This window comes from Vitis riparia, chromosome 13 (genome assembly GCF_004353265.1).
Source record: "Vitis riparia cultivar Riparia Gloire de Montpellier isolate 1030 chromosome 13, EGFV_Vit.rip_1.0, whole genome shotgun sequence".
NCBI classification, from domain to species: Eukaryota; Viridiplantae; Streptophyta; class Magnoliopsida; order Vitales; family Vitaceae; genus Vitis; species Vitis riparia.
The window spans coordinates 23,575,993-23,586,516 of record NC_048443.1 but is presented as its reverse complement, the minus strand read 5'-3'; the positions used below and the strand labels follow the sequence as shown (position 1 = coordinate 23,586,516).

At 37.6% G+C, this 10,524-nt stretch overlaps 2 protein-coding genes across 2 annotated transcripts; both read right to left on the bottom strand.

The window, feature by feature from the left end:
• Positions 1 to 285: 285 nt before the first annotated feature.
• On the bottom strand, positions 286 to 6,965 carry LOC117929092. Its single transcript, XM_034849302.1, has 4 exons — positions 3,790 to 6,965; positions 3,135 to 3,261; positions 2,903 to 3,004; positions 286 to 956 (listed from the first exon to the last, which is right to left on the bottom strand). The coding sequence occupies exons 1-4, from the start codon at positions 6,801 to 6,803 to the stop codon at positions 903 to 905; spliced, it is 3,297 nt and encodes a 1,098-aa protein (XP_034705193.1). The 5' UTR covers positions 6,804 to 6,965; the 3' UTR covers positions 286 to 902.
• Positions 6,966 to 7,721: 756 nt separating this feature from the next.
• LOC117929093 (caffeoylshikimate esterase-like) lies at positions 7,722 to 9,137 on the bottom strand. Its single transcript, XM_034849303.1, has one exon. The coding sequence runs from the start codon at positions 8,948 to 8,950 to the stop codon at positions 7,961 to 7,963; it is 990 nt and encodes a 329-aa protein (XP_034705194.1). The 5' UTR covers positions 8,951 to 9,137; the 3' UTR covers positions 7,722 to 7,960.
• Positions 9,138 to 10,524: the final 1,387 nt, after the last annotated feature.

Here is a 10,524-nt window from a genome sequence, read left to right as displayed (position 1 = left end):
TATTTTGAAATCATACCATGGAATAGACTCCAACTTTATACTTGTTGCTTGAAATTATAATTATTTTTTATTTTATTTTAAAAAATTACTTGTAGAGAATAATTACCAAATAAACACATAAATTTTTAAAAACAATTTTTTTTTTTTTTTACAACCATAAATTGCATGTGGCTCTAATACCATAAAGGATTAGAGACAACTATAATCGGGTGAAAGCCTGACGATGCAATACTGCATGGAGGTAGAAGGCTCATGTATCATGAACTTCTGCTCTTGAAGAAGAAGTAATGAAGGTATCTAAGGAATAAGCATCAATTAGCTCTATGTCAGCAGTCGTGGTAATACAGAGAATGCAAGTATCATCTGGAATGATTGGACGTAAAGGGTCTGTAGGTGGTTTTTTAAGTCCATCGTCAAATCCCAACCCTAGACGGGTGGTGAAAACTACCAAGGTAGAGTATGGTAAGGGTAGAGGGAACTTTCGATGGAGTGGTCAAATACATAGAGATTGGAAAGAACACTGCATGCGTTCAAAGAACCTAACGGTAATAGTTGAGTGGAATGCTCCCTGTCTGGTTTAGAATAATAAATTCCAAGCTACCAAATAAGAGGTGGGGCTAATCTCTAAAAGTTTCCTTGAACAAGCAGGGTATTCAAATATTTAACGAATGATAATCAAAAAGTGCAATTGTAGAAACAATAACAGAGAGAATGAAGTTCTACAGCTGCAAATTGGCATTGGATGAGGCCCCATTTCATAGTTTTCCCTATGGGCAAAGTTTTAGGCAGAGCTACTCAGCTTGAAAGCTTTGAAATTTGCAACACGGCAATTGTTGTCAAAATGCTTTCTGCTCTCTACTCCCTCAAGGACCAGTCTGATTCACTTTCTTTGGACTTGAAAACTAAGCAGCCGTGCCAATTAATACATTCCTGATCAACTTCAAGATGTCCGAGACCTGAACAAAACCACAGGTACTTAAAAACACATCTCCTTAAGAAATTCAAGCAGACATCAGTTGATATGCATGCATAAATATATGTATGGCTACAAGTGTTGTGTGCTTGCTAACTAGGTATAGAATGCGACGAGTGCACAGCACAATAAGTCTTTTCATTGATGTTCTGCCGCAACTATGATTCAAATACAGATGAACTATTGAGGGTATGCCTCTGCCTACATCCTTTGGAACATGTCATAGAGGGGAAAACGATTGGTTCTAATGAAAAAAAAAATTATTTTTCATTTCATGCCCTGCCTAAATTCATTACCAAAAAAAGACAGTTTTGATTTCATAGCATTTTCTGGCATTTTTCTATGAAAAAGTATAGCAGCCATAGTTTTGAACATTGGTAGCAATACCAGAACCACAAGTTTGGACGCTTGGAAAACTGAAAAGCGAAAAAGCAAGCACCAGCCTTTTATAGTTAGGTTTAAATGGATGTGCAAGAAATGAAAGTGATATCAGAGGCCCAATCCTAAAAGATTCCAGGAGATTAGCCTAAAAGCTTATTTTTAGGCTTGAGCCTAACTTCTGTCAACATTAGACTTGTTAATGCTTTAAATTAGATTGACAATTTTGTTCCATTCATACATTGCTTCCCACACTACTTACTTTCTTGGGTCTCTACCATCATGATTGAGTTTGAGATGTTTGAAAGATTATTTCAATGGAAGTCAGTAGGCGTTCAATCTTATGACAATGCACTAGCTATTTAAAATGCGATGAAATGGAAATTCAAAGCAAAATACACAAGAAAACAGCCAAAAAGGCAAAGGGAGGAGGGATATTTGAATGTCCATAAGGGAACGTTCAAACACCACCTATTGTGCATTTGAATGTCCACCAGCATTCAAGTGCCCTCCTACATGCAGTTGCATGCTCAGCCAAATTTCATCCAATTTCGTGATTTTTAATGTTTTAAAATGTACCTTTTGGTAATTTTACCTTTCATATGCTTACTCTAGGGACTTTGATTTGTTGTTGATGAGATAATGAAGAGATAGTCATTACTTTGCCTTAAAACTCCTAACTTTCAAAATTTTCAAGATTATTCTTGGAAGTCATCATGGGATTGAGGACTAAGGAGTAAAAGGTGTTGCATCATGGACGTGAAAGAAGAATGTAGGGGCTGATATCAAGTAAAACTATGTATCTTTTTTTTTAAATCTAGTAGATTTAATATACAGTGTCCATTGTGTGGATCAATTATTGTTATACTTTTTTCAAATTATTTTTTAATTCAAAAATTGGATCTTGAATTGATTGAAATGCAAAAGATGAAAAAGGTTTTACCCCCTTCCCATCCCTCTGTAGGTAATCCTGTTCTTTTCCTCTCTTTGGGCCTCTTGTACTGCAGCTTTTAGAGGAGTTCCTCTAAGTGTTTTACAATTCAACTGGGCTGCGGTTTGCGCTTCAAAAGTTTGAGAGTGTTGGGGTTTCTCTTTGTTTTTAGTTTTCTAAAGTTGAGTGGTTTCTACTTTGTTCAGTTTTTGTTTTTGTGGGAAGGACCTCTCATCCTTCTCTTGTTTTCTTCTCTTTCTCTTGTATCTTTTCTTCTATTAATATAATTTTCTTTGTTTCTGATCAAAAAAGAACAAACTTTCAAGATTGAAAAAAGATGAAGGCTGTGAATACAATTTCCTTTTCAGAACAAGAGGAACCCAAAACCTTCCTATGGTTGGAAGCTAGGAAATATAACTTACTACAAATGCTGGTGGTAAGGCCATGACCTGAGGAATTCACAATTTTCACAAAGATATGGAATATGAGCTGCTCAGTTTTTGTGAGGTCTGGGTTAAAATCATTGGCTGATGATCAGAAGATGTTTCTGACTGGACTAGACATTTTAGTACCACCACATGAAAATATAAAACATTTTCAACATTATGAACATAGCTCACCTCAAAATATTGCTGCAAAACTGGTGAATACCGATCCAGTGTCAAGTATATTCTCTCAAGTAGGCCCAGAAGAACATCCACTTGATCACCCAACAGATCCACCTAAATGGAACATGCCACCATCTTTAGAAAAATAAATTTCAGTTTGAAAACTTACAAACCAAAATTCAAAATAACTCCATCTGCTAATCATGAACGTAAAAGAAATGCAAACTGTATTGTATTTTGGAACCTCAATTTCAGCCTTCTGGAGATTATGGCACCTCCTCATAAAAGCATTCCTGTAAAGCGACTCTTTTTGGCTTAGTGAGGCAATGAGTTCAACAAGTGATTCTAATTTATTTTTTACCTCATCCAACCTGTAAGAGGCACAAAGGAGTTGTTAGCTCATGTAGAGGTACGTTTATTTTTAAGTATAAATTGAAATCATAGCTAAATTTGCTTGTGGGAATGCTTTTCAGTTCTTTATACTAATTTTGATGTCATCAAATCCTTGTAACATAAAAAAGTTCCATTCTCATGCAGCTACATATATATAGGTGAAAGATCTCTCTTCAAGTGGTGGTGGTGGTGGTGGTGGTGATGTAGTGATAGCAGGATTGCTATCTTAGGAAAAGAAAATATAATCATCATATTATGGACGCAAAAATCTAATGAAAAATGTCATCTACAATTAAACATGATTTCAACTATGAAACAATGATTAATTCAAGTCCTTACAAAATGCCTAATCATCATAAAGATTTAGCACACTTTGTTTAATAAAATAGAAACAAATACAAAAATGGTTCTGCAGAGTCTTGACAATAAAACCAACAAGGGGATCTGATCAAATGTTTGAATTGCATGTTCATAAAACAGTAGAAATTCATCCAAAATCTAAGTACCTCAAAGCATTTGTTCTCAATTTTTTGTTAACTGCATCCTCAAAATTCACAAGTAGTTGTGGAAATCCAATGAAATTGGAGAACGCAAAATTAGATGGGTCTGACTGTGTTTCTTTTGGTGGGCATGGGTGCACTTCGTCACGTGCAACACCTTCAATAGGAGTCATCTGATCATGAACCTTTACCAAATTGCCTACATCTATGCCTATACTAGATACCAAGTTGCTCAATAGATCCTTACTCATAATTAAGTGCTGCAAAGTCTTCTCTATTTTGCTAATTACAGAACTGATCATGCTTTCCTCCTCAGTCAACAGCTCTTCAAACAAGTCATCCCACTTCAACCATCCACATCGCAACCCCACAAGGTTAATATATGCATTATGTTCCTTTAATTTTGAGCTTGCACTCAGCATCAAGTCTTCCCCCATATAAAAAGATTTTAGCAGTGAATTTAGTTTCTGAATCAAACTTCCATCTCCACTTTCCTCTTCAATTCCATATAACTTGTTAGCAGAGAACAAGTTGCCTGGAAAATTTTCTGGATTCTGGCCTTCAGATTCTGTTGGAAAGATATAAGCATTTTTCATTGCCTCAACAATGACATATTTATATATATCTTCCTCAATGAGGCTCCCCATGTTATAAGCATCTATATCCATTCTCCAATTCTGAACCATTTCCTTGAGGAAAACCATACAAATGTCCTCCTTCACTAGGGTTTCTAAACTTTGAGATAACTCATTGGTAAATGGGAAGTTGCACAGAGAATTGTCCAGAACTCTAACCCCTTGCTGTTGACTTAATGGGGAATTGGAGATGTTCACAATATCTTTTATAGTCTCATCAAAGACAATCCAATATATATCTTCCCTAAGAAGACTCTCAGACTTATAACTTTCTATGACCTTGTTCCATTCCTCAACCATTTCCATGATGAAAACTGCATATACATCCTCCCTTATTATGCCCTCCAAGTCATGCAACAACATATTTGTAGATGCTGAGTCTTCCAGACAGCTAACACCAGCTTTGGCACCCTGATTTTTTGCTAATGCAAAGGCATGAGTACATCCAAAATCCTTAACTGCTTCATTGAAGATAATGTAATATATTTCTTCCCGGATCTGGGCTTCAGCTTCACTGCTTTCAAGGTTCTGGTTCCAATCAATGACCATTTCCCTAAAGATGTCCCAACATATACACTCCCTTATCAGAGTCTCGGCATCATGATTATAGAACTTGATATAAAATTCTTTCATCAATCCTTTAAAAAGAATGACATTAGTTGCTTCCATTATCATGGATTGCAAAGCTAAATCTTCCACATCTTGCTTTAGTTTCTTTATCTCAGTCTGCAGTTCTTCATCTCCTGCAAGAGAAACTGTATCGCTACCCACTTTCTCCATAACATCTTCTGAAGTATCAATTCCCATTTCCAATTGATCAGTTATATCAAGTCTTGATAACCTTTTCTCAGGAAAATTTTGCTCCTCATGGATGCCAAAATCATCATGAAAAGTTTCACCTAACTCAGATTTCCATTTGATTAAATTGTTCAATTTTACAATAACTTCTTCAATCCTTCTTTTTGGACCATCAGGATCCTTGTCACTCCTGCGAGATGAAAGTCCCTTCTCTCGGAGAATTTCCCCCTTCACCAAATTCAGCTCTTCACATTTTTTCCTGATAATGGATTCATGGCTCTTTATCATCTTTGCAACAAGGTGGCTTCTGTCCCCTTCTAGATCCTCTTCAAGTGCCTTTTCCATATGGTCCAATTCTTCAACCTTTGAGGAGGAATTATCAGGTTTGCCACAAATTTTGCATTCTGGTAAACAGTTTTCTCTTGCATGTTGAGAGATCTTAAACCCAGTATTTGTTTGGGATGAAGGAGCTAAAGTTTCATGATCGTTGGTACTATTGATCTGCACCTCATTTTGACCACCAAGAGGCACAAGTTCATCACGCAAAATAGTAATATCATTCACTAAATCAGTCCATTGCTCACTTAAGAAGAAAAGAGAAGCTTGCTTTTTGCACTTCCTCATTTCCCCTTCAAAATTCTCCCCAAAATCCCTCATGAAGCCTTTAGTCAAGATGGATATTGTGTCTTTCTCAATAGTCCACCTCCATTGCTGCTCTATTGTTCCCACCTCAGACAAGAAAATTGCATTCTGCATCTTTCCAAAAGTAACGTCCAAAGCTTCTCTTAGGCTCTCTAGTTCCGAGCTCATTTGATCGAATCCTATGTTCACTTCTGGCCTGATGGAATAATTTGAGCGCTCGCTCTCACTATCGTTCACCTTCTCACAAAGCTCAATTTCATTACTTTCAATAGACCAACCCTGTTCCTTGTCTCCCAGTCCAGAATCAGCCTCAAGATTTACCAGAGTGGAAGGGGCCTGGTTGACCTTCCTCATCCCACTTGTTATATTCATCCGCTCATCCTCAAGCTTTTGTTTAATATTCCAAACCCTCTGATCTACATTATTCTTTAATTCACAAAGCTCACCTTCTCTATTTTCATCCCCACTTATCCGATTGCTCAAAATAAACTCTTGAAGACCCTCACTCTTTGTTTTTTCAACCTCAAGGTCAGTACAAAGGGAGATTAACTCTGCTTCTTTTAGTTCCAATGCTTGCCTAAGCTTCAACTCATTCTCTAACCTCTCAGTTAACTCTCTATCCTTCTCTGAGAGAGCAAACTCAGTTTCCTTAAGACGTCCTCGAAGCCGGTCTCTAATTTCTTTCACATCCAGGAGCATCTTTTCATGGCAGCTTTCAGGGATGTAGTTGTCCGTCTCTTCTTCGACAAAATTCAAACAACCTTCCAATTGCATTATTGCCAATTCGTAAAACTTTGTTATCTCATTCAAACGCCCTATATCTCCTTCTTTGGACTTCACTTTTTCATGGGCTTTATCCATTGCAGAGTGCAAAATTGACATCATAATAGAATCAGTTATAGAAACCCTTAATCTACAATCCATCCCAGCAAAAAACCCATCCATTCTTCCAAGAGAAAAAAAGAAGTAAAAGAAATGTGTCACCAAATCAAAGCAATGAGCAGTTATCTATGGCAAGAAACAAAACAGAGTATAGACATGCATAAAATAAACAAAGAGTTTACATAATTTCTTTACAAAAAATATCAGAAAATTGTCTGTAAAACCAAAGAATAGGATCTAACCAGGTTGGATGTGTCAACTCACCTGTTCCAAGATGTTGCAAGGTCCACTCCTATGTGTCTCTCTCTCCCCAGGTGTTTGTCAGAGCTGCTTTTGCTCTCCCTATGTCCCTACCTCATGAAATTCGGCCATGTGCTAGTTGGAATAGGTTAGAAGACCAAGTCATGTGGCACTTTACCTGGGATTTACCCAGAGCAAGTGATCAACAATCAAACTTCTATAAACACCGCATCAGATCTTAGAGGCTTGGCCACAATTCCTCAAGAAACTTCATGAATGTTAGGAAAGCCCATCTTAGGAAACAATAGCACAGTTCAAGACTTTTGAGTTTGTGGGCTCATTATTAGAATTACAAAATGCCATTTTCAGGTTGAATCTATGCCGAGTCCTATATTTCATTCTTAGGCTGGAAGCCAACACAGCCCAGATCACCATAAGCATGTACCCTCATTCACGTTTATGAGGTTCACTCTTATGCTCTAATTTCCAACTTCTAACCACATCCATGGTGTTTCACATATTTCTCTTTCCAACCATTAAATCTGGTTGGTGGAAGAGTCATTTCCTTGACGTTTTCCAACCACCACCTCCTCCTGTCATCATCTTGGATTCAATTTCCATCACCCAGTACCCCTCCAACCTCAGTAGTGATACAACCACACCTTCACATTCCAAGAGAAATTAGCAAACTTGAGGGCTAAAACTTCTCCTCTGGAATAAAATTAAGAACAACATAAAATATATGTAAGGATTCAGAAAACCGTCCTCCAGCTCTGATGTAGAATTGAGAAATATTGGTTTACATCCCAGAACATTAAAAATGTAGGTATAGATTATTTGTCTCACAATGATCGATACCCTTATATCACTTATCAGAACTGAAAAAGAGTTGAAGGATACAGCTTATTTTAAAGGCATAAACTAGTATATGACACGGCATGTTATAATTGGCATCATCCCATTTTATAAGAGAACGGCGCCTACGCGCCACCATCTCCACCACCGGCAGCGGCCCTTTCGGCTCTGGTTCGAAGCCACTCGACGATGTCCCCAAACACCAACTCTACATTCTCATCAGGCTCACCCACCAACTGGTGGATCATATCGGGGTAGATCTTCAGCGTCTTATCCTTACTCGGGGCGCGTCGGTACAGCTCCTCCACGCACGCAGGATCGCACACCACGTCATCGGCGCCGTGCACCACTAGAAACGGCACCTCCACCTCACCGTATCTGTTTTGGATCTCTCGGCACACTCTCAGAAGCTCCTGCGCTGTGGCGGCTCTCGGCCTCGCCACCGGACGGCGCGGGCTCGCCAGGGCCAGGTTCCGCTTCCACTCCACCTTGAACGACAGCTGCGGCAAGGCGCCGCGCGTGGGCACCACGCGCCACGTGGGGACCACGGCGGCCAAGAGGAACAGAAAGTGTTCTAATGGCCAAGGGGGTTTGAACTTGGGGCTTATTCCGCACATGGCGCCGTTAAGCACGAGGCCGTCCCAGGGGCGGCTAGGTCCGCGGCGGAGAGTGATGAGGAGGGCGATGGCCCCGCCGAGGGACTCGGAGTAGAGGAAGGAGGGGAGGGATGGCGCGTGGCGGGCACGGAAGGAGTCGAAGAAGGCGATGCAGTCATCGACGACAGGGTTGATGTCGGGGATATGGGCAACGAGGCCGTCGGAGAAGCCGTGGCCCTGGTGATCGATGGCGCAGGTGGCGAAACCGGCTTTGGTGAAATGGACGGCCGTGAGCTGGAGAAACCAGCTGGACTCGCCGGTGAAACCGTGGACGACGGCAAGAGTACCGATAATTTTAGTAGGAGGGAGGGGAGTCCAGGACTGCGTGAAGAGCTTCATGCCCCTGGAGTTGGTGATGTACTCGGAGGAGTGAGTGACCGAGTGACGAGCGTAGAACTCGGAGGGAGAGAGCGAGCCAAAGGGGCTCTGCTCGTTGGCCTCAGCCACTGGGTGCACCATTGTTGGCTAAAATGCGCCTGGACTGAGAGGCTAGTAGTATCAACTATCAAATGAAGCGCATATGCAGAGAGAAGAGGAGGGAGGTGTGGATTGGAGGATTGTTGAAAACGGGTGGGGTGGATTTATTAATATTCAATGCCTCCATTCTTGGACATTATTCTGTGAATTTCGTCTCAAATTTCTGCGGCTCTTTCAAATATGGACTATTTCGTCAGACGATGAATCCCAAGGAACTCAAAATTTCAAAAATAACCCTGCTATTACTTCTTCCTTTTTTTCTTTTTCTTTTTTTAACATCTTTACCTCAATTTATTTTCCTCCAAAACCACCATATCCCTATGGTCTATTGAACTTTGAACCAAAATACTACATTTAAAAAAAAAATCCATAAATTACCCCCTTTCTAAAATAATGTTCAATCTAATATGTACGCATCACGTAAATTGCCACGTCATAAAACCGTAGTTGATAACTACGGTTTTATTTTTAAAAAATAGTTAAAACTGTAGTCACCAACTACAGCTTTAACTTTCCTTTACCTTTTTTCCCTTTCTCGATTAGTTTTATTCATTTAAACTAATTGGTTTTAGGTTTAAATTTAGACTAATTATATTTATAACTAATTAGTTACAACAACACTATATTGATATAGAAAAAATAATATATTAAAAAAAATTTACAATCTAAACCTCCAATCAAAATAACTTTTAAAAAATTGAACATTCACATGATTTAAAATTTGAACTTAAAAAATTGGTTTTAGGTTTAAATTTAAAGTTATGATCACCAACTATTATTTTGACTATTTTTTAAAAAAAAAATCAAAAATCATGATTACCAATTACAATTTTGTGATGTGAATACCCACGTGAATAAGACACACATCACATTAAAAATTATTTTGAGAATAAAATTATTTTATGAATTTTTTGTTTTAAAGAAATCATTTTTGCCCAAAACTCCCATTAGTACCCAATAAAAAACATTTTTCTTATTATCAATGAATTTACAAAAATATTTCAAAGCATTTTCATCTATTTACTAAAACAATTAAACTAAATAGTGAATCGATTGGAAAAACAAAGGTATTTTCTTTCTACAATTCTATATTTTAAGAAATGGAAAAACAAATTCTTTTATGTTGGCATTTTAAGTTTAACATTTTAAGCCTTTCCATTCCATTTTGATCCCATTTTGAAAGGAGAAAAATGGAAAAAAAAAAATTATTTTTGTTGTATTTAAGTAATTTTCCAATTATTTACCCACTTGAAGTCATATTATATTTTGAACAAGTGCATAATTGCCTTTAATTTTTGCACAAAGTTACAAAATAATATAATATTCTTCATTATGAGGGTATAAAATAGTATATTTATAACTAATTATATTTATATTGAGTATAGTGCCAATATTTTCATAAAATTATCAAAATATATTTTTATACTAAATTAAAGACATCAATTATTTAATTTTATATATTACTATTCTTTAAATAATGAGATTAATTAAAATTAAATATTTTTATTACACCACTTACATATTTTTAATCAATATAAAATCAAAATAATATAATA

What these genes read in the sequence shown, in the direction of transcription:
- LOC117929092 (XM_034849302.1), bottom strand. Translation starts at nt 6,803, where the DNA reads ATGGATGGGTTTTTTGCTGGGATGGATTGTAGATTAAGGGTTTCTATA. An exon ending in TTGAGAACAAATGCTTTGAG is followed by an intron (nt 3,262 to 3,789) that starts GTACTTAGATTT and finishes TGCCTCTTACAG; the next exon opens with GTTGGATGAGGTAAAAAATA. An exon ending in TCCAGAAGGCTGAAATTGAG is followed by an intron (nt 3,005 to 3,134) that starts GTTCCAAAATAC and finishes TGTTCCATTTAG; the next exon opens with GTGGATCTGTTGGGTGATCA.
- LOC117929093 (XM_034849303.1), bottom strand. Translation starts at nt 8,950, where the DNA reads ATGGTGCACCCAGTGGCTGAGGCCAACGAGCAGAGCCCCTTTGGCTCG.